This window comes from Oenanthe melanoleuca, chromosome 3 (assembly GCF_029582105.1).
Source record: "Oenanthe melanoleuca isolate GR-GAL-2019-014 chromosome 3, OMel1.0, whole genome shotgun sequence".
In the NCBI taxonomy this organism is placed as follows: Eukaryota; Metazoa; Chordata; class Aves; order Passeriformes; family Muscicapidae; genus Oenanthe; species Oenanthe melanoleuca.
In genome coordinates, this window is record NC_079336.1 from 109,002,635 (window position 1) to 109,026,913 (window position 24,279).

At 41.9% G+C, this 24,279-nt stretch overlaps 1 protein-coding gene across 1 annotated transcript in view; it reads right to left on the reverse strand.

The window, feature by feature from the left end:
* PCSK2 (proprotein convertase subtilisin/kexin type 2) overlaps nt 1–24,279 on the reverse strand; it is a 123,427-nt gene that overhangs the window by 54,682 nt on the left and 44,466 nt on the right. The window contains exons 3-5 of the mRNA XM_056488189.1: nt 4,758–4,871; nt 3,393–3,501; nt 1,334–1,371 (exon numbers count right to left, since the gene is read on the reverse strand). Coding sequence (XP_056344164.1) covers nt 1,334–1,371; nt 3,393–3,501; nt 4,758–4,871 — 261 coding nt within the window. The remainder of the gene's footprint in view (nt 1–1,333; nt 1,372–3,392; nt 3,502–4,757; nt 4,872–24,279) is intronic.

The window sequence follows — 24,279 nt, forward strand, 5'->3', positions numbered from 1 at the left end:
TCCATATAACAGAAAATATTTTGTAATTAAAAGAGAAAACACTGTATTACAGCAGAATCTAGTTTCGGTTTCTAGATTCACTGTTAACAACAGAACTGCTATATCAGGTATATTATGCAGACTTTTTGCTTGTGTATTTGAAACATGATTTTCAGAAACAGAATATTCCCACATACTTTGTCTACACTTGCTCCTGAAAAGTGAATGTAGAGCATGTGCTTTGCCCACATCACGTGCTAGAACATACACAGAGCACAATTCCTGCAAAGAGAAAGGCTGCCTTTTACAAATTTCTTTATTTGTATCGATTTATGGGAACATCCTACTTAGTTGTTTCACCTGGAAGAGAATTCTGCAGTCAGGGCACAGGGTTTAATTAGCTGCTATTAAGCCAGTTCATATGGAGTGAACCTGTCTAATCTGCATTCTGTGGTCAGCTGTTTCCCAAATTCCTTCTTCAAAGCCTTCTATAGATCTTCTATATACACTTACTATCTACCAAATGTGCTTTGCTACTTGCAACACAAGTAGGTTTTCATCCTGTGTGTTATTGTGTTCCAAATGGCATGTATATAAAAATAATCGTCTTCCTCATTTTGGAGCTGTTGTATCCAAGTTGCTGACATTTTTTTTCAAAATCTCCAGCTCACCTTGTTCCTCTCTTCATTTAATTGGAATTGCAAACTCAACCACACTGCTGAAGCACCCCAGGCTTCCCCCAGGAAGGGACCTGAAGGGACCTGGAGATAGGAGTGCTAGTGCCAATGGAGGGCTGGAGCAAGACAAAGAGTTAAGAGATGCAAAAATGTTCTAGTCCAAAGGTCTGAATCCTGAAGTAGATTTGAGGAACAATCAATTTGCATAGCACGTGCTGAGAATACACAGTCTGCCCTGCATATGCTTAGAAGCACTGGATCAAAATATCTGTTATAAAGGAATTAAACTGTTCCTGGAGGTTTCAATGGCTAATACATGCCTTGCCACAGCCCACAGCTCCATGGCCATTCAAGTGATAGGGCATTCTGCATCTTAGCAGCAGGACTTAGAGAAAATTCACAGGCTACTGATTTCTGTTCTAAATCCAATATTGCAAGCTGCAGCTTATTTAATATGACACAAGACTGCCATTCCTCCACAAAAAGCCTTGTCACATTTCCATTTCTTGCATAGGCAGTCCCATTTTCAGTCTGCTTCTTTCAAAGGGAAATGTATGGTCACTAAGATCAGGAGTCCAGCTGTACTGCTGTTCAACTCGCTGTTTAAAATTTTGTAGCAGAGGGACTACAACAATAAGAAAATCCACATCATACAAAAAAGGTCAGCATGAACTTACGTAGTTTGATGCAAGATCTGGATGCAGATAATCGATGCCTGCAATAACACAATGACAGAACAGAAACCAAAGGTTAAGAGTTTTAAAAAATATTTTCTAATGATCACAGAACAAGATTCCTTTACAACCAGAGGAAAAGAATCATGGTGAATATTGCGACTGACTGAAGTGAGATTCCAGTTTTTAAATGTGGGTTCTCAATCATTAATGTCAAAATCCAGATGTTGTTTGAAAAAGTGAGCTGAAAGACAAAGTATACTGCTCTGTAGACTAGATCATATTTATTTATAAGGATTAGTTTAAATCACAATTTAACTTTGTATGAGTTTTGTAATCTCAAAGTATACCAAAACTAACAAGACTGGTTAGCATTGGATCAGTACAGGATAGAAAAATGATTATTTTTAACCACTGTAAACTAAGTAGAAAATTACCTAGAGTAGACTTGATGTGATCACTAAGGCAAACATTTCAGATTATATGCGTGAAAGAGAACTTCTAATAATGAATTAAACCATCTTAGGAAATATCTGTGTGTAGGCTCCACATTTTGGTCGTGTGCTAAAGATTGTAGCAGAGGACTGGTGTGTAATATTCTATTGCATGGCATCTTTCTACACATGGCAAATATACAAACCCCAGTGCATGGTGTAACAGAGGCAGCAGATCTACACTCAGCTGGGATAAGATGACCTACTCCATAGCCAGTTAAAACATACAAAGAAATGGCCACCAATCTCATGCTACATTTTCATAATCACCACTCTATGCTGTTTTTCCAACCACCTCCTCATTACATGTTCTATTTTACTTGCAAGGAGAATACCATATTATGATAGTTATTCTGATGGAAAGATTAAATTTTTATTTTGTAGGGTCGCTAGCACTAGATTTGCATTAGGAGACCCTTGTTACTGATCCAAATGGTAGATGGACAATAAAAATCTCTATGACGAATCCTGTTATTCAGGCCATCTTTTTTAGAGTTACGAGAAGCAAATTATAAGGCAAATTACTCCCTTCTCTAAAAGCTCTATCTGATGGAGCAACAGTTTTACTGACGCAAAGCTCAAATAGTTTGGCATCATTCCCATCACAGTCATGCCTTGCTAATCTGAAAGCCATGTCCTGCCTCTGTGAGATCAGTGAAATTGTGACACAGGAGATCATCTCTCAGATGAGACTGATCTTTCATCAATACACAAATCAAGTTGCTCAAGGCCTTATCCAATCTGGCCTTGAATAATGCCACAACCTCCCTTGGCAACCTGTTATAGTATCTCACTACTCTCATAGCAAAGAATTTCTTCCTAACATCCAGATGTCGACGTTTACTTCCTTACTTCCACAAAAACCTTGCCATAGAAGTAAGCAGGTGAGGATCAGAAATGTGAGGACAGACCCCAGCTGACCCTAGAAATCATGTGGATACAGACATTTTATTTATTTTTAATATTATTTTAATATTATTCAGGAAAATATTCAAAATTTATTCTAAAGAAGAGTGTTGAGAAACTGCATGGAATTCCTGTACTTCAGCAAAAACCCATAAGTAGAAGAGCTGTAACTTCAACTGTACCTCTTATCGTCATCTTCATCTTTCCTGAACTTAGTCTGAAACTAGCAATATATGTAATATGCAGATCTTCGTTGACATTCAGAATGAAAGCACTTAATTATTTCAGCTATCAAGGATGACTTTAAAAATAATGTAATGTAAAAAACATTTTCTTAAATATTTTTTGCACATCAATTTCATCCTCCAGTCAGTGCCTACAGAAGTCAAGGGCAGTTTTTCCTTAGGTTTAATGGCCTTTACAGTGTGCCCTGGAAGATATCTGAGTGATAATTGCAAACTACTTCTATTGCTTGGATATCCACTCTTCAGTACCCCTATCTTTGTATCATATTTTTCCTGAAGATCTCAAAGTATTTATGGAGACTGGTCGTCTCACCACTACAAGCAATTGATTATTACTTTCTAATATTTTTTTTTTACTTCAATTAAATGAAAAAAGTCTACTTTAAATTATTAAATTAGCACTCAGTCTTCACTTACCATCATCCATAATTCCTATGGTTACTCCCTTCCCTGTGTATCCCAGCTCCCATGCTTCAGCTACATTAAGGTCAAGTCCAGGAGTCCCATCTGCTTGACCAGTGTTAATCTAATACATCAGTGAAAAAGAAAGAAAAATCAAGTATTTTTTACTTGAGTGACATATTTCCACAGCCACTGGTTTTTCCTTTATGTCTCTGCATGCATCTTTGGTAGAGAAAATATATTCCATATGTTTTTAGAGTACACATCTGTCCATAATCATATCTACTACAATAATGCAACTATAAAAAAAAAGAAAAAAAAAAATAAAAGAAAAAACCCAACACTGGTGAAATTCATTTTTTTGTGGTTTATAAGATTTGGTTAAACACTGAATATTTTGGATCCCCAAAAAGGACTTTTCCACTTAACATGTCAGCCAGTGGGTCAATATAGGAAAACAGTTAGAACAACTGATTCTACAGAGGACATTTTTATGAGCAGGAAATACTTTCTTCTTGAAAGCAGGGATCTACTGTATAGCTGACTAAATTTTTGTTATTTTTATCGCTGAAATATTTTGATTAACTACTAGAAAATAGGTGAATTAATCCTCATTTCAGTTTATCGACTCATCAAAGATAAAATTCTTGGATTAAGAGGAAGGAACGTTACTCTTAAGCAAAAATACCCTTCCTTAAGTTAACAAGGCAGTACTGCACTTACTGAATATTTCATTTTAAATATGTTGCAACAATAACACGGACCAGAATTACTTTATCAACTTTTTTTTTTTTTTAATATTTCACTTCAAAGTAAAAATACAACTTTTCTTTTATGACTAAAGACTTCTCCCTACAAAAATATGACACTGAAAAACTAAAACAATTTAGCAAAATATTAATACCCTTTGACATTAGCTTAAGCCAAAATTCATCAGTTTTTACCTGTTCTGTTTTTGAAAAAAGAAATTATATTCAAATTTCCATAAGAAAAGAAAAGCTTTAACTTTTGCTAGCAAATACATTACAATCTTTTGTCATAATTCCATAATATTTTTACCTGGCAATAGCTCAAAGACATGATTAATATGCAGCTTGAAAGGTCACACTGGCACACCAGCAATGCCCACAGGACATCAATACAGTTCTCTTTTAAGCCTTCTAAGGATCTTACCATTGACTGAAATGAAATTTATCTCTTGAAATGCGCTGGATCTTCCCAATATAAAAGGGGTACAATTAAAACCAGCACTACAGAGCCTTGGATCCATTCCCAAGTTCTGCATTTGGAAAGAACTGTTGGAAAACACTGCAACCGCACAGAATGGCTTGAATGACAATTATTTAGTTATGATTATTGTGATTCTCTCTCAAAACTTACCAGGTACCACTGCTTCGTAAATAAAGGATCATTCATGCTGATGTCAATGTCATTGATGTCTCTATATCCTCGCTTCTTTCGGATGAAGCCCTCCTGTTGCACAGCTTTTCTCACCTGGAAGGGTTAATTTTTACATCTTCAGCTTGGCATTCTTGACACATATAAAAAGCTTTTTTAGACTTGTTTTCATGAGAGACAAGGGCTATGAAAACACACTATTTGTGTTTGTGTCATTCATTTGCAACTTCTAAACCAGGGACTGATTCCAGTCAGAATTTACAAAGAGGTAGAAAGCTCCAGGACCACTGCTACAGCTGTGAGCAGAAGAGACTCCCCCAGAGTGTCCTATATGGAGAAAAGCTCAGATTGAACGTGTTTTAGACACCAAAAAATCAGCATAAGAGTGAGCCTCTCTCCAGGCATCATTATTAGCATGAGTCTTCTTGCCATAGTTTTATATTTTGTTGCCACCAAAATAGAAGCTAAAATTATTTAACTGATTTCAAATGGAATTCTACAGCTCAAAGCTGTAAACATTTCACAAAATGAGGAAACAAGCCTCAACCACACTTATACTTTTTCAGATTTTTCTCCAGGGCATTATCAGATTATTAGATAACCTTTCCTTCCTGAGAGGGAACAATCTAATTATTTATGCTTCAACATTATACATGAGGTGAAGGATTCCTGTAGAGGCTGTACACACGCTGGAAGCCCTGTCACTTTATTTTTATCTGAGAAATCTATCAAAAAGAATCCCCCTGACTGCCCTTTTTTACAGCAGTATGGGACATTGCCAAAGATATTTTCCTGGAGGAAAATACTGGTGTTGGGACTTTTCATCATACTTCCTAGGCTCTCAAAATTGTTTTGTAGAGTGATCTATTTTCATGGATTATCTTTGCAATAAATAAGTGTTAAATAAATATACTGGCAAGAAAAACGATATGGAAAAAAAGCCATTAAACTGACCATGCTGGCTGAAGTATAAGATATGAAAATACAGGTTATGAAACACAAGTCGTCACAGATTTTTAGAAATCCTTTTATTTATGCACCACTGTCCTGGTTTGGAGGACAGGTGTCTGCCAATAAAGGCAGAAGCCTCTGTTTGAAATTGAGAATATAAACCTCCTCCCTCCAAATTATTATAATTTTGAAATTAAGGGGCTCTCAGAAAAGATATGGGAATTAGGAATAACAGTTCTTTACTAAGAAAATTAAAATAGAAATACAGTATTACAAAGAACAAATCCAAAGCACTGACAGAGCCAGAATACAACCTGACACCCCATCAGTCAGGGTGTTGGTAACAGTCCACTTAAATGGTGGCTACAGTCCTCCTACATTGGCAGATGTGGTTCAGCTGAAGCAGTGGTCCTGTAGAAGGGTGCAGTTTTCCTCTGAAGGTCCAGGGATGATGTGGAAAGGTCCAGCTTTCCTCTGGAATCCAGTGGAAAGAAGGCTTCTTTGGTGTTCAAAATCTTAGTTTTTATCTAGGTAGGAAAGACATGGCTTCTCCCCCTGCCTGGAGCATCTCCCAATGGGATGATGTAATTTTATCAGCCATACAGTGGGACTTAATGGCCCATTAGCAGATGGTATCTTCGTGGAGGAAGGATGGGTTGTACAAAGGACAAAGATGACTGTCCCACCTAGTTTTAAGAGATGGCCCATTAGCAGATAATATCTCCCATGAAGATAAGGGTCACTGCCCCACCTCAATTCAAAAGATGGTGATAGAATACATACTTTTGGGCACATCTTTACATTGTAACTTAGGAGATAATCCATCCCTTATTCTATTACCATCTGCATAATGAAACCTTACACAGAGCTCTCACTTAAGATTATGTTTCTCTGCAGGACACAATGGGTTTCTCCATCTTTCTGCCAAGTGTACCAAGTGTAACCAGGTCCTTGAGCAAAGACCATCCTGTGGATGGGTTTGTCCTTGCCCAAGGTGGGACTAATCCAAACACTCTTTTCTAAAATATCTTTCATGTGTACCACAGGGTGTTTATCTCCATCCACTGTGTGCAAGATTGGGCAGGACCAGCTTGATTGATGGACACTCGGGTGTTGACCATCCAGGTGTCCTTTGCTAAGTTTGCTTCCCAATTCTTGAAGGTTCCCCACCAAGCACCTTCAGGGTAGTCTTGAGCAGGCCGTTGCACCATTCAACTTTCCCGGCAGCTAGTGCATGGTAAGGGATATGCTATACCCATTCAATGCCATGTTCCCTGGCCCAGGTGTTGGTAAGGCCATTCTTGAAATGGGTCCCGTTGTCTGATTCAATTCTCTCAGGCGCACAACGCCGCCAAAGGACTTATTTTTTAAGGCCCAGGATGGTGTTCGAGCAGTGGTATGAGGCAGAGGTTAGGTCTCCAACCATTCGGTGGTGGCTTCCACCATGGTCAGCACATAGCTTTTGCCTTGGCGGGTCTGAGGCAGTGTGATGTAGTCAATCTGCCAGGTCTCCCCATACTTATATTTGGACCATCGCCTACCATACCAGAGGGGCTTCACCTGCTTGGCTTGCTTGACGGCAGCACATGTCTCACAGTCATGGATGACCTAGGAATACTGTCCATGGTTAAATCCACTCCTCTGTCTCATGCCCACTTATAGGTGGCGTCTCTGCCCTGATGACCTGAGGCATCGTTGGCCCATCAAGCCAGAAACAATTTTCTCTTGTGTTGCCAATCTAAATCTATCTCTGACACCTCTGTCTGTGCAGCCTGATCTACCTGCTTGTTATGCCAGTGTTCTTCATTAGCCCAACTCTTGGGAACATGGGCATCCACATGATGGACTTTCACAGGTAGCTTCTCTACCCGAGTGGCAATGTCTTTCCACTCATCAGCAGCCCAGATTGGTTTTCCTCTACGTTGCCAGTTAGCCTTTTTACACCTTTCCAGCAACCCACAGAGCATTGGCTACCATCCACGAATCAGTATAAAGGTACAGCTTTGGCTACTTTTCCATTTCAGCAATGTCCAAGGCCAGCTGAACAGGTTTGAGTTCAGCAAGCTGACTTGATCCACCTTCTCCTTCGGTAGCTCATGCAACCTGTTGTGTGTGGCTCCATATGGCTGCTTTACACTTCCCAATCATCCCCACAATATGGCAGGAACCGTCGGTGAAAAGAGTGTAGCGTGTTTCATTTCCTGGCAATTGGTTATATGGTGGGGCTTCTTCAGCCCAGGTCACTTGTTCCTGCTCCACTTCATCAGCAAGACCAACGTTTTCAACATCTGGCCAATTTGTAATTATCTCCAAAATCTCATGGCAATTCGGGTTTCCAATGTGGGTGCGCTGCATGAGGGCAATCCAGTTGCTCCATGTGGCGTCAGTGCTGTGCAGAGTGGAGGGAACCTTTCCTTTAAACATCCACACCAACACCAGTCGTTGAGGTGCCAGGAGTTGTGTTTCTGTGCCAATCACCTCTGAGGCAGCTTGACCTCCTTCACAGGCAGCCAAGATTTCCTTCTCTGTGGGCTTTGGACCCTCTGTAACTTCAGCACAGAATACCAGAGGTCAGCCTCAGTCTCACCAGGTACCTTCTGCCAAAGGCTCCAGGACAGACCATTGTTCTCAGCTGCAGAGTAAAGCACATTCCTCACCTCTGGTCCCATCCTGACTGGGCCAAGGGCTACTGTATGAGTGATTTCCTGCTTGATCTGGGCAAAGGCTTGCAGTTGTTCAGGGCCCCAGTGGAAATCATTCTTCTTGCAGGTAACCAGGTATTGGGAAGGATAAATCAGGAAAACCTTATAAATATGAGTGCTTAGCAAAAGAGTTTGAAACCATAAGCGAGACAGAAATGATAGAAGTTTTCAACTGTGTGGCTGAGAGCAACAATGTGAATGTTTGAAGGCCCCCTTCCCTTGTTTAGATAATGCCAAATGCCACAAATACCAAAGAAGCAGCAAAGACCCTCTCCAAGTATGACAGGAAGGATCAGAGATAAGGTTTAGAAATAAGAAAGCAGTTAAACATGGTAATATAGCGATTCCTACAGGTTGCATGCAAATGTTAGAGAATTTGTATCTTGTATTAGATTGGTTAGTGGAAATTAGAATATTCAACATAGAAGAAGTTTTATTGTGTTGTAAATGGGAAAATCTCTCTTTTTCCGGTCATACCTCTCTCACACCACTCTCTTACCCTTCTCTCTTACATCATTCTCTCACTCTCCTCTCTTACCTCATAACCCCCCCACTCTCTTTCTGTCCTGTTCTGAGCTGCGGCTGGCAGCTCCCAGCAGGGCCCTGAATACCCATGCCCTTTACAATAAACTGCAAACTTAAAGACCAGAATATAGAGAGCGCCTGAGTTTGTCCTGACGACCATCCCTGACAAGGAATCCCACAGATTGGTGCCACAACGTGTTTCAAGGGCCAACTCAGCTACTTCAGCTCTGGGACACTCCTCCATGAACGGTAACTAAAAGACTACTTCTAATTGCTTTCTCAGTATCGTGAGCACAGCATTGCATTGCAGCGCAGCGTTATGAGCTGGAGCTCTTAAAAAATCTGTCAAGGCAGTCCTCCAGCAAGGGAAGCCGAGCTCTGGAACGACCTGTCTGACAGCCCTTGATCACAGACACTGCTGCTGTGCAGTAGTACCTGGAGCTCGAGTCTCAAGCACAGCCAAGCGCTGCTAAGCACCGCCAGAGCTGGAGCTCAAAGTGTGGATCAAGGACGCTAGGCCATTTCCTGGCAACGCCTAAATAAGCGCTGCTCAGAGGAGGGGACCTGGAACACAGCGTCCACCACGCCATGAGATTGTCTGGTCAGCATTTTCGCCGGAGCTTGGATAACGGACACTGTATCAGCGATACTGAGGTCAGTACATAAGTCTAATAATGGGACAAACTCATTCTGCTCAGAGAGCTCTCTATAAGCAACTAAAGCATTCATTAAGCTCCAGTCAAAATAACCTGCCAAAGTAGGAGTTAAAGAATCTTTTAGAATGGACTTTGATTAACTTCCCAAATGCAGACCACTCTGCAGTCTTTACCAGAGACTTTTGGGACAAAGTTGGGATAAAGCTTTTTAATCATATATCCCGCTGAGATATGGCTGCCACAGAGCTGGTCCCAGCTTGTAGAGCACTAGCAGAGCTGTTTGCCAACAAACAACTGTCCCCGGCCGCTGTCACACTGGGCACTGCTCCTGCCACGTGTACAGCCCCAGGCATGCAAGCAGCCATACCATCCCCCACTCCTCCAAGCCTCGTCGGCCCAGCGGCCACCATCCCCCACGCTTCTGCTGCCCCTCCCTCCGCCCTCATAGTACCAGAACCAGTCCCCGCGATCTCAGCCACCATGTCCACCCATGCTGTGTCCGCGTCCGCCCCAGCCCCCACCGTGTTCGACCCTGCCATGCCTGCCCCCGCTGCCTCAGCAGCAGTTACCCCCGCCCCAAATGCCTCCTCTGCCCCTGTTCTCTCGGTAACCGCAGATCCCAACCCTCCTTTCACAATTGGTGTTCTCCCCACCCTTGGTTCCATCATCAGTGTGGCCACACCCCCTGCTGCTTGGATCAGGCCGACCCCACCCCCCTCCCTTGTTCCCGCTGGCTCAGCTGCCCCTCCCTTGATATCCTCGAGCACATCCGGGACCATCATGGCGGTGGCGACCATTATAGCAAATGCGTTACAAACACACGTGGCAGAACTGATCCCAACCCTACAAATGCCGGTGGTGCCAGAAATTCCATCTCCGCCTGTTGCAGCCACGCTGCCGTCTCCAGTGTCGGTTGTGGCTGCTGCCACCAGCCTGCTGCAGCCCCCAGATCCTGGTGCAGTGCCACGTGCTATGGGAGAAAGGAGGCCCCCACCTCCCAAGCCATCCTGCATCAGCACACTGGCACCTGAGTGGCGGATGGCGGCTGCCCTGGCTCAGCTTGCCGGTGCCAGGTGCCCACACGCCGTGACCCAGCCCCTGCCAGTGACACCCGCTGAGACGCCAGCGCAGGCCCGCCTTTCCATTCCTGGCATGGCCCCAGCCGTGCCAGTGCCTCAGCTGCCCACTCCTGGCCTGCCCGGCACGCCCACATTGGGCGCGGTGCCCTCGCCGCTCACCCCCATGACCCTGAGCCGGGCCATGTCATCCCCATCGCAGCTTCCTGTTTCGAACTGCAGAGCGCTGCAGCCCTGCTTCCACCTCCCGCTCCAGCCCACCAGGATACGGCCCAGCTAACCACGCCGAATGGCCCTTTTCACATGCCCCCAGAGCGAAGGGCCCGCTGCCCTCCATGCTTCCAGATGCCATGCCCATCCACATCACACCGGAAACGGACGCCACACATGCGCAGAACACTTCAACACTTCCTGCGCATGTGCTCTTTTGCAGCCTCCGTCTCTTCTGGGTCCTAGATTCCCACTCCAACAATATCCCTCCGTGTCTGTCCCTATGCCGGATCTTGACTTTACACACCCAGACGCATTACAGTGGGATATCTCCGCAGCCTGCGATGCCTAAAGTACCTCCGCCGAATCCACCACTCAACGGAACCAGCAAAGCCCAGCCACCGCAACCTGGCACACACATTATGCAAGACAGAGCAGGAGTTGACGGTACCTTACCCAAATTAATAAATACTGACAGACAGAGAACTAATTTACACATTCAAATGCTAACTCTTTCCCCCCTATGCAAAAGATATCTCCACGTCAAAATAGGATATAATATCCTGAAAACTCACCAGAATTAAACTCCCAGAAATATTATAATAATTGTCAGTAAACAAATTGGCATGAAATCAGATGCCAAATTTGCAAAGATGAAAGCCTTGATATATTAGCAATGCCAGTGATATTTAGCCAGCAAGCAGGTGGTCCCAGAACTTGGGTAGCCATACCACCCCAAGAAATTAACTGGGTCAGGCCTGTGTTGGGAATTCCTGCTGATGAACTTGCTCCACTTTTTAATTTATTGAGAGGGGACAATGACATTAGATCCCCTAGGTCTCTCACTCCTGAGGCTTGCAAGGCTTTAGAAAAAATTACGGAAGCCCTGCAGACCAGGCAGGTACATCGCTGTATCCCAAATAAACCCTTTTTCATTGCAGTTTCAGGACAAGAGCTGAGACTGTGTGGCCTCATCTTTCAATGGGATCCCTCTCAAAAAGATCCGTTGTTAATAATTGAATGGGTTTTCATTTTTAACAGGTCACCAAAGACAATCCTTACACCTTTAGAAATGATGTCTCAAATCATTATCAAAGGTAGAGCAAGGCTTCTTTTGATAGCAGGTTGTGAATTTGTAATTATCTATTTGCCCATGAAGAAAACTTGTTTTGAGTGAGCAATGCAAAAGTCAGAGGACTTGCTGTATGCCTTGCTCGATTTTCCAGGCATTTGCTCCGTTCATTATCCTGCACACAAAATGATCAAAGCTAAATTATGCTACAAATAGAAACCTCTGATCAGTGAAGAACCTTTAAAAGCAATTACTATCTTCACTGATGGGTCAGGGCAAATGCACAATTCAGTAGTTACATGGCAGAATAAAGAAACAAAAGTCTGGGAACAAGATGTTCAAAAAGTTGAAGGTTCTCCTCAGATTGTAGAATTGGCAGTGGTTGTAAGGGCTTTTCAGCTCTTTCCAGAACCTTTCAACCTGATAACTGATTTGGCATATGTTGCTAATATTATTAAGAGAATTGAGGGATCAGTTTTAAAGGATGTGAGCAACGACAAGTTGTGTTTTTGGCTCACCTGTCTCTATCAAATTCTATCTCACAGAACTAAGTCTTATTTTATTTATTGCATTAGAGCCCTTTTGGGCCTCCCAGGATTCATGGCAGAAGGAAATGCCCAAGCTGATGCACTGGCATCTGCAGCATCTAATGGATAAAGTGCAGCAGACATTGAAAATTCTACCTCAGTGCATGCTGCAACTACTCTGCCTAACACTATTGAACAAGCCAAATTAAGCCATGCATTTTTTCACCAAAATGCACACGCAATCAAACGAGATTTTCATATTACTTTGGAGCAAGCACAAAATATCATACTAGCTTGCCCAGATTGCTAGTTTGTTCAGCCTCTTCCTGCTTCAGCAGCCACCAACACAAGAGAGTTGGAGAGTCTACAGAAGTGGCAAACATATGTTACTAAATATCCCTCTTTTGGGAAACTTAGAAACATCCATCTCTCTGTTGATATATTCTCAAATGCAGTTTTAGTATTAGTACCATGCATACTCCAGTGTGCGCAGCAAATAATGAGTAAGACAGTGCCTAATATCTTAGTTGTTCAACAAAATGGGGGAGATGTTGGGAAGGATGAATCAGGAAAACCTTATAAATATAAGTGCTTAGCAAAAGAGTTTGAAACCATAAGCGAGACAGAAATGATAGAAGCTTTCAACTGTGTGGCTGAGAGCAACAATGTGAATGTTTGAAGGCCCCCTTCCCTTGTTTAGATAATGCCAAATGCCACAAATACCAAAGAAGCAGCAAAGACCCTCTCCAAGTATGACAGGAAGGATCAGAGATAAGGTTTAGAAATAAGAAAGCAGTTAAACATGGTAATATAGCGATTCCTACAGGTTGCATGCAAATGTTAGAGAATTTGTATCTTGTATTAGATTGGTTAGTGGAAATTAGAATATTCAACATAGAAGAAGTTTTATTGTGTTGTAAATGGGAAAATCTCTCTTTTTCCGGTCATACCTCTCTCACACCACTCTCTTACCCTTCTCTCTTACATCATTCTCTCACTCTCCTCTCTTACCTCATAACCCCCCCACTCTCTTTCTGTCCTGTTCTGAGCTGCGGCTGGCAGCTCCCAGCAGGGCCCTGAATACCCATGCCCTTTACAATAAACTGCAAACTTAAAGACCAGAATATAGAGAGCGCCTGAGTTTGTCCTGATGACCATCCCCGACAAGGAATACCACAACAAGGTAGAGAGGGCTCACAGTCCGGCTGTACTCAGGGATGTGCATTCTCCAAAAGCTTATGGCACCTAGGAAAGCTTGTGTTTCCTTCTTGCTTGTTGGTGGAGACATCATGGTGATCTTATTGATGACCTCAGTGGGGATCTGGTGCCGTCCATCTTGCCACTTCACTCCCAGGAACCGAATCTCTCGGGCATGTCCTTTGACTTTGCTCTTTCTAATGGCGATGCTGGCTCCCAGCAAAACCTGGATGATCTTTCTCAAATACCTCCATTGCCATGTTCCCTCACACAATGATGCCATCTACATTTTGCAGGTGTTCTGGAGCTTCTCACTTTCCCAGTGCAGCCTGGATCAGTCCATGGCAGATGGTGGGGCTGTGTTTCCACCCCTGGGGCAATCAATTCCAGGTGTACTGCACACCCCTCCAGGTGAAAGCAAACTGAGGCCTGCACTCTGCTGCCAGAGGAATGGAGAAAAATGCATTGGCAATGTCAATGGTGGCATACCACCTTACTGACTTGGACTCCAGCTCATACTGGAGTTCCAGCATGTCTGGCACGGCAACGCTCAGCAGTGGAGTCACTTCATTTGCTGCATGACAGTCCACAGTCAATCTCCATTTTCCATCAGATTTTCGCACAGGCCAGATGGGGCTGTTGAAGGGTGAATGGGTTTTGCTGACCACCCCTTGGCTCTCCAGCTAACAGATCATCTTGTGGACGGGGATCACAGCATCTCGATTCATCCGATGCTGCTGGCCGTGCAATATCGAGGTGGCAATTGGTACCTGTTCCACTTTCACTTTCAGGAGTCCTACTGCAGATGGGGTTTTTGACAGTCCAGGCAAGGTGTTCAATTGCTTAATGCTCTCTGCCACTATAGCAGATATACCAAAAGCCCACCTGAGTCCATTTGGGTCATTGTAATAGCCGTTCCTAACGAAGTCTATGCCTAGAATACACGGTACCTCTGGAGCAATTACAATTGGAGGTTTCTGCCCCTCCTTCCCAGTCAGGCTCACCTCAGCCTCCAGCAAAGTCAATTCCCGCGATCCACCCATCATCCCAGCACCGGAAATAGGTTCTTTCCCGACATGTCCTGATGGTATTAGGGTGCACTGTGAACCAGTAGCAACTAACACTCATGTTTCTGTGACTTTAATGTGCCAGGCCATTGAATCCACACTGTCCAATAGACCCAGATTTCCCGTGCCTCTCCCAGGCTAAGGGCAGAGCCCATCTAGCCCTGGTTATTATTTCCTTCCTGGGCATACATAGTAGAGGTTCCTTCAAATGTGTCTGACAGATTATCTTCCCTTCTATAATACCCTATACCTTGGTCATGGGAGATTGAGGGCTACCTTCACTTTAGTAGAACTCCCTTGGTTAGTGTTTCCCTCCCTAAGTTGACGCACCCATACTGCCAGGAGAATAGTGGGTTTCCCATCCCATTTTCCCATGTCTTCCCAATGGTCACACAAAAAGAAACACAGGTCAGGTCATGGGGTGTGTCCTCTCACCCTAGCTGGGGGATGTTGAGCTCTAACTTTGGGGCCTGTGAGTCGCACTGGTGCTGCAGTGATCTTCCTCACCTCTTCCCTTATCTCCCACATCTCCTCCTTAAACTCCTCTTTGAGTTCCTTAAGCACAGCAGAGACAAGAGCCTGCACTGGGCCATTGATCATACTCTCGAAATTTCTGAGCTTGTTAGCAACAGAACGCAATGTCTCTTGGTGGTTATCAGCATTAATCATTGCAATAAAAGTGGTATATTGACATGGCCCCAGGTTTGTCAGATTCCACAACATCTGCTGTGTGCACCTGACCTTGTTGGGGTCATTATCATGCTGTCTGCTCTCCCAAAGAGTACCTCCCATACTGCCACTTCTCTCAGCTGTTGAATCCCTTCCTCAAGGGTCTTTCAGCACATTCTATGGTGGTGCTCCTGCATTGTCTCTCTGTGGACAAACCTCTCTCTTATGCTCTTTAAAAGCTGTTCCCAGAGGGACAGGGGGACTGGCTCCCTTACGAACACCTGGTCCACACCTGAGTCCTGGGTCAAGGATCCCAAATTCCTTGCCTCAGTCCCATCCAGTAGCACACCTGTTCCCATAAGGTCACAGACCCAAAGTAATCAAGTTGTAAAAGCCTTATGTCCTCATTGTACAAGGTCTTTTCAGAAATTACGGAGATTTTCCTATGACAGATACTGGGTAATGATTTTAACCTCTGGCTCTCCTGCTGTTTGTGAGGGCCTTCCATTCTTATCATTATTATCTAGGTGCTTTGTTTTCATCTTAGATTTCTTTGTTTCCACAGGGGCGACTGCTGTTGGCTGTGACTGCCTCTGTGGTTCAGCTAGAACCTGGACAGATGTAAGGTCAATGGGTTCTACTGCAGCACCATCAGACTCGCCCTCTTTAGGGCAGGGGGAGAATTTCTTACTAGCTGGGGAAAGGTACTCCTTCAGCATTGGGCCCATCTAACGCATCTCCCTTAGTAGAACCCCCACCCACTCCACTCTGAGGTGGGCTGTGGGGTAGGGTCAGGCTCTGAGGGAGCATCCCTAGTCTCTGGGGCAGGGTCAGGCTCTGGGGCAACATCCCTAGTCTCTGGGGCAGTGTCAGTTTCTGCGGCAGCATCCCTATTTTTTGGGGTAGGTATCAGAGTGGTTATCCAAGCTAATATCCCCTTATCTCTGAATGCCAAATAGAACAAGCATATCAGCAACACAAGCCTGTATGACATCATTAGCATTTATAGGAGATTTGAACCCTTTAAAAAGTGGTGAGGTATGTGACCATTACAGGCCCAGGAAGAATCTTAAAGGATTTTTCCAGTCTAGCTTTCTCAGGCTCAGCTAGGGTTTTTCCTAAGCTAGAGGACTTCCTCTACTGTAAACATAAGAGAAAGAATTGTAAGAAAAGAAAAACACCTGCTGGATCCGTGAGAGCCTAGGACAATAGGTGTCTCCTTCTCTGACCAATGAACCGTCTGTATTTTGTTTTTCACAAAGTGTCTTATTTAAAGCTGTGGCTTCCTTCAATAAATTGTTGTTTCTTGCACCATGCAAGAGAGTGCCATGTTACTGTGTCCTTTCGCTGCACTGTAACCTCTTATACAGTAACAGGGGTAGACCCAAAAAACTGGGTGAAGGGTTGGGAGAAAATTTTCCCTGGTGTCATTCCCTCACAGTAGGTAACATTATTAAAGTATCCCTGAAAATATAAGTTAGTGTGTGATAGCCCTGAATCCATATACCTGCCTTAAAAAGGAATTTAAAAATCCATAAATTCTTCACCTTATTAACCCATAAAGCAAACTGGATAACAACCACAGTAGCCTTAGTTATAGGGCCCATGTTTAGATAAGGGCCTGGAAATGGGAGAAATACAGCTACAACCACATTCCACCCAAACAAGGGCAAGCTAGATCACATTGTGCCACCTAATGAGGTTTCTATATCCAGCACACAAAAATTAGGTTACTCAAGAACTGTTATTCCTTTTATCTCTCGATGTCCTCTTGCCTTGGTCGCCAAAATCTGTCCTGGTGTGGAGGACAGGTGTCTGCCAATAAAGGCAGAAGCTTCTCTTTGAAATGGAATATGTAAACCCCCTCGCTCCAAATTATTATAATTTTGAAATTAAGGGGCTCTCAGGAAAAGATACGGGAATTAGGAATAACAGTTCTTTACTAAGAAAATTAAAATAGAAATACAGTATTACAAAGAACAAACCCAAAACACTGACAGAGTCCCTGTCACCTGACACCCCATCAGTCAGGGTGTTGGTAGCAGTCCACTTAAATGGTGGCTACAGTCCTCCTGCATTGGCAGATGTGGTTCAGCTGAAGCAGTGGTCCTGTAGAAGGGTGCAGTTTTCCTCTGAAGGTCCAGTGATGATGTGGAAAGGTCCAGCTTTCCTCTGGAATCCAGTGGAAAGAAGGCTTCTTTGGTGTTCAAAATCTCAGTTTTTATCTAGGTAGGAAAGACATGGCTTCTCCCCCTGCCTGGAGCATCTCCCAATGGGATGATGTAATTTTATTAGCCATACAGTGGGACTTAATGGCCCATTAGGAGATGGTATCTTCGTGGAGGAAGACTGGGTTGTGGAAAAGACAAAGATGACTGTCCCACTTGATTTTAAGAGATGGCCCATTAGCAGATAATATCTCCCACGGAGATAAGGATCACTGCTTCACCTGATTTGAACAGATGTGATAGAATACATACTTTTTGGCACGCCTTTACATTGTAATCTAGAACAACCACAAATCCATACAACATTTAAGGAAGCACTTTAAAATATAGGAAAAGTTAAACATGATAAATATTTTTGGAGGCAGAACTTCAGATGTGAGACCTCAATTATCTTATCTGTACCCACATAAAAGAGCATTCCTAAAGGAGACCACTCTGTGTCTGTAACTGGAGTCGTAACATGTACTAACATATTCAAAGATCTTGCAAAATGTCCTGTCTACTTTGACTTTTCTATTTTGTACTCTTTAGCCTAACACCCGGAAACAACATAGCATGAAGAATATCAACATTTAATTGTTAAAAAAAAAAAAAAAAGAGAAAGAAAAAAAAAGAAAATTCTAGTCTTCCTTATCAAAGAGCAATGCTTAAGTACATGTTTAGGTTCAGCAAGAAGGCAGTAAGAAGACCTAAGATTTACTTAGGTGTGTTTTTGAAAAAAAAAAACCATGGTAATTAAAAAATCTAATAACTCAGAGAACCATTTCTACATGTGTGACTTTGGCATTTCAGATCTAAAATGCATACATATGAGTTACACTGCTGTGTCATAGCAATATTATATATATATAGTGTCAGTCAAAATCAACAGAGGAGAAATTTATCCAAAAGTTCAACCAGATCTTAGGACAGTTGAATCATTCTTGAAGGATCTTTCTGTCTCAGTTAATTAAAACATGAGCATAAAAGACAGTGCTCAGTGAGGTGTCTAAGACAGATGAAACTGAGATCAAACTGATGGGGGTAAAAGCTGTTTTCCTCACAGCTGTAGAGTTTCATTATAACCCTGAAAACCTAATACCAATTCATAACAAGCAGGATAGGACTGAAAAGGCAGTGTCAAAGGTTTCTAACAATATACAATACACTTGTGTGAATTTTAATTCCTTAACTAAAGGCACCAAATGGTAAAATACTGAATTGGTGCTTTCATTTATATGTGTGTTCCCAATACTTGTCCAGGTTCATTAAAAGTGGAACAGATTGAAAGTAAAGAAAAAGCCTAATATGAAATAACCTGGTAAGAGGACAATGACTAAGGAAGACCCATACAAGGTATACTTTATGGTACAGCAGGTCGCTGTACACAGTAAAGAAAGGTATAAGTACAGTGTTTGACAGCTCTAAGATAAAGCTCAGTGATGCCAAAAAGACACAGCAATCACCTGCCACTCTGCCTCCCCCCCTCCCCAGTCTCACCGCTGCCACTGCAAACCCCAGGCTATCACCACAGAACATAATTAGGAACAGAAGACAAGCCTCATGCAGAGGGGTGCCAGAGAAAAATATTTCAGGCATTTGTGCTCCCATGTAAGCTTGCTGGCACTGCAGGACCTGCTTGCATTAAGGCACTGAATTAGGATTAAGTACAAAAGGATTTCTACTAAGTAAAAAGCAATGCTGGAGAGCCCCTGGCTTGTCTTTTAAGACAACAGAGAGGAAGGGGGGGAGCAATTTGCAGAAATAGCACAGGCTGTTTTCCCTCTTCAGTACCATCTCATTTGTCTGATTTGTTCTGTCTTCAGAATAAAACACAATGTATTTTTTGTATAACATTATCATTTCCTGAGACAAGGAAATACACCCCTCAAAGAGGCAGAATCTTCACTGAACTGAAACCATTCTCTAAGCTGTTTTCTGAATGTTTCACTTGGAGTAAGGGCATACAGGATGTCATCAACCAAAGACAGAACAATCTCAGAAATTCTGGGATATCTTTTTGACGAGAAAAACAAAGGGGGTTTCCTCGTGTTTTCAAATGGCATTAAGTCATATAATTGAATCCAGAAAAGATTAGGCATTTTTGTCAAAAAAAAAAAAAAAAAAAAAAAAAAAAAAAGAGTTGAAATTTTTGGAAAAGGTCTTGGTAGCTTTTTCCATGAGCTACAAACTGCCTCAGTCAGTTGCCTTGTAGCGTGATCGTAACCAGCAATCGTAACCTCACAAATGTGTTTAGAAAGCAATGAGCTCAAGAACAGGTAAAACCCATATACTCCAAGAAAAAAGATCCCCAAAGAACAAACTTGAAAATGATACTGGAAATCCAGTAATCTGGGTGAAAAACTGTCCATTTGGGGCTACACAAAGCTGAGTCAGCAAAATCATTGTCTTGTTGCCAGCTGGGTATCTACATTAGAAAAATGCCTTTTTATTTCCAAGAAGGAAATTTCTGCTTTCATATCTACTCTAGATCAGGAGAGGGAATGCATCTGATTCTGCTTCTATTTCATGGTTTTCTTCTCAAAGAAGAGTAGGCCTCCCCCAGACATCAGTAATACAAAGGCTTTAAGTACAACATCAAGGTTTGAAAAACACGTGGAGAATGTGTCTGCTTGTCCAACAGTAGAAAAGTACCAGAAAACATTCCCATCTTGTAACTTCCATAATCCCATCTGCTTGTATGACATTCACACTTGGAACCCAGCCCTCAATCCCATGCACAATGCAACCTCATACCAGCTTTTAAATCCTTGTTTCTCTAACTGAAGCAGAAAAAGCAGCATTCATAGGACTCAGGCTTTTGATAACAGTCACTAAATTATTCAAGCTTATGAAGCATGATATTTAGTAGAACCTAGTGAAACAATAATATTTTCTTACAAAAACAGCATGAATTTTACCCATCTCAAAATTAGGCTTATTTATCAACAATAACAGGCTTTTGTTTGTTTAATTCTTAAATAATTATTCCTTTTTCATTAGGATACAAGTTTAAGTACAAATCAAACACTGAGTATCTACTGTATTAGCATAGGACTAAATTATGAAAAAGTTACTAGCTGTGTTGCAAGCAGAATGAAGGTCATGTGTTAAAGGTAGCCCATGGACAGCTTCCTTTACAAGGAAAAAAGTTTCAAGTATTGATTTTTACTACACTTTTACTTATGCATGGTGCACACAGTCACTTGGATGATAATAAACCAACAGGATACTGGATGTAAAACCAATTAGCAAATTAATCAATTGACTGCAGTACTGCTCTGGAAGGGCTGGGAACTGCAACATTCTACCGTACTCTTTGCTTCCTTGAATGCCCAGACAATCAGCTCCTCATTTTAAAGGAACAGGGTTAATTGCACTGATGAGATCCTGCAGTTAAATGACTCTGTTATCTCGAGCATAAATGGCAGATTTACTAAATTATACCAATGGGTGCACAAAAGTGGAACAGTATCCACAACTTGAACCTCAAATACCAAGAACTTCAAAACAGGAGAATTTGAATCCAATTCCAGAGGAAGAAGTCAGTCCCAACCGATGACATCAAATAGACATGTTGGGGGATTTAAAAAAGAACAAACACACAGCAGTGAGATGATTTCTGTGGTACATCCTGGCTAGAACAACATCTTGACAAGATAGGAAAGTAATACATTGACTCCCTAACATTAAAAATGTTTTTGGAGGGACTTTGTTTTTCCCACAGTTTTGGTGACAAACTCTTTGGAAAGTTATGGGAATGGGACAACAGTTACATACAGGAGGTTTTAGGAGTATTATCCATAAATGGCATCTCTCTGCTGCTAAAGCCAGTACAGAGTTAATGAGTGTATATTTTTCACCTCTGATTTCTAAGTTTACTAAAACAAAGACATTTAGTTTTACTATCCACTCTATCAGCATATCATGAGAGGTGTATATATTAGAGAAATACGTCAGAGAGGACCACCCATCTCATCTTCTACATTTTTGTCAAAGCCACAAAGAGTTTTGTGTGGCTCTCCACTACAAAATAAGAGGAATAACATTGAAGCTCCTCACTAGCAAAAAGAAAGTACAGATCTACTTCAACTGCAACAAGTCAGATGAATCAAGCAAAACTGAATCATTACAACTCAATACATGAACCCTCCTTCATTATATTTTCTGTCCTCTGTCCAGCTCTGGAGAGGAGTGAGAGAGAGGCTTTGGCAGGTACCTGGCATCTGACTAGGGTCAACCCATTACACACAGAAACGCAGAAAATTGATGCCTTTTGTTGTAACAGAGCTGGATCCATCTGCTTGATTTCAAACTTTCTGAGCCTGTTTTGTGGCCCAGAAAGCACAAGCAGGGATATCAGGGGGCTTGTGAGTGTCAGTGACCATCCAATTCTTACTAACAAAATTAGAACTGCTCTCAAGCAAACTAATGACTTTCAAAGGTTCTCATGGATCCCTCCATACTTAGCAACAAGTTCGTTCCTAAACGTAGGTGTTTCTGGAAGATTCTCATAACTTCTCCAAGTGTCTCTTCTAGCTGAATCCATTAATCTCTGGGGAGTATTTTGTACAGAGACTACCCTATAGCAACGATGTAGCAGCTGTTACAGCATAAATCCTGTGTTAAGAGCACAAATCCTTAGAAACTTGGAAGTTTATCAACGCAACTTTCCCCACCACGTCTAAGCAAAGGACAGATGAAGAATTTTTTTTTTTTTTTTTCAATTTCAAAGATTTCATTAAAGGGAAAATGCACCTCTTTCCACAAAATGCTTGTAACACTCTTGGTTTATGTATTTTTAAATGGTTCTTTTAATAACAACAAGCACAAGACAGTATGAGAATTACTTTGATTTCTAGGAAATAATGATCCCTGTAAAACAGATCTTTTTCATCGTGTTTAGGCATCCTTCTACCTCGCCTTTTTTGTTTTGTTACTAGTTGAAACAATGCCACTGGATATCAAGGACATCTTGGGGTTTTTTATTATTATGCTTGGATGTTCTGGACCAGTTCCAATTTTATCCTTTCTGTAACCAGCCCCATTTGCCTGCCCAAACACTTCTAAGCTTACACAGATCATTATCAGATACTAAAATCTCTGGACACTCGTGCTGTCCCCAGTGATCCCTCTTGGTATGTCTTCTCATCTTTACTTTACTCCAGCTTGTGTTCCTTGAACTGTTTCTGCATCCCTCTACACTTGGTATTGCAATGTGTCACACTTGTGGTGAACAAAACAGGAACAAAACTCTGTACAAGAAACTCTAACAAAAGACTTACTGATTGCATTCTGCATTAAAACCTGGCATAGCTGAGACTGCTCATTAACTTCTCTGCAAAAAATCACAAAAAATCATAACACTAGTGGTACAGCCTTTTAGGAAACCATCCCAGAAGTTCATCAATAGGACAATAGTAAAATATGAAGCTGAACAGTCTGAAGCTGAAAAGTCCAAAAGTTTCACACAGGCAAATAACAGTTTTTTGATGAAAACACAACTTAAAGGACTCCAGTTTCAATCAAGTTCATATGTTTTTTTAAAAAAATACACAAAAACTACCTTCTTTTTGCCTTTTGTTTTCCTGATATTAGTTCAGTTCTTGGTAAACAAGGAGCTTTTTAAAATAAAAGAAGGGGAAAGGAAATCAATATTTTTGTCCATTTAGCAAGCCTCTCACAGTTCAGTGACATTCAGGAAGCAGAGAGTAGAGACAAGGAATCAATGTGTAAGAGGAGACTGCAGATCATACTCAAGCTGCTCAGCTAAACAATCAATAGCTCCTCTAGCTTCCACTTTGAAATGCAAGTGAGCCGGTCAAGCTGCAAAGTAAAATCAATGCTGAGTATGGATGGCCTGCAATGGAAAATGCCAGTTTGGTAAAACAGAAATTTTCATGGGATCATGCCCTCTTTGACAAGATTTTTTTTTTTTGCCCCAGGAATAGAACTTATTAAGGGAAAACGCTGCGACAGAGAAAAAAGCCCTTCATATCTTGATATTCTGTGTACTGCCTCAAGAGCAAGCAAACTGGTTCACACTTCTACTTTCTCTTCAGTTTGGCAGGAACGGCATATCAGGATCTACACTATCACAGGTGCTGGCTACTCTCAGAAATCTGTTTCCAATTTTTTTTCCACTGCTTAAAGCCAGCATGAGAGCATTTCTGAAATCTTAAGAAGTTTGCAAAGGAATGCAAAACTGCTTCTTATTCTACATAATACCAAAAAAAGACTAATAAATTATATTTTCTTCAATGTCTTCTTGCAAAATAGCAGGACAGTTACTTCAGTGACAAAATCAAAGTCTCTGTAAGAAAGAAATTCCTTGGAGTTGGGCTATAACTATGCATTAGTCTTTCCAGAAGATATGCAGCGACTGCAAACCACAGTGACACTTTTATCAGCAGCTTATAGGTAAATTTTGCACTTTGCTCTCTCACCAATTACAAGGCTCAAAGAAATGATCAGCCTTTCCAAATCAATCAGAATAATCAACCCTCATTTTGGGTATAAACAGCATGCCTGGTGACAGAAAAGAAAATTTGGCCTTGTATACAGGTCATTATCAACTGCAGATCCTACCTAACTGCAAAATTAGGAAAACTGTGACCTGCAGAAACTTTGTCTTACATATTACAT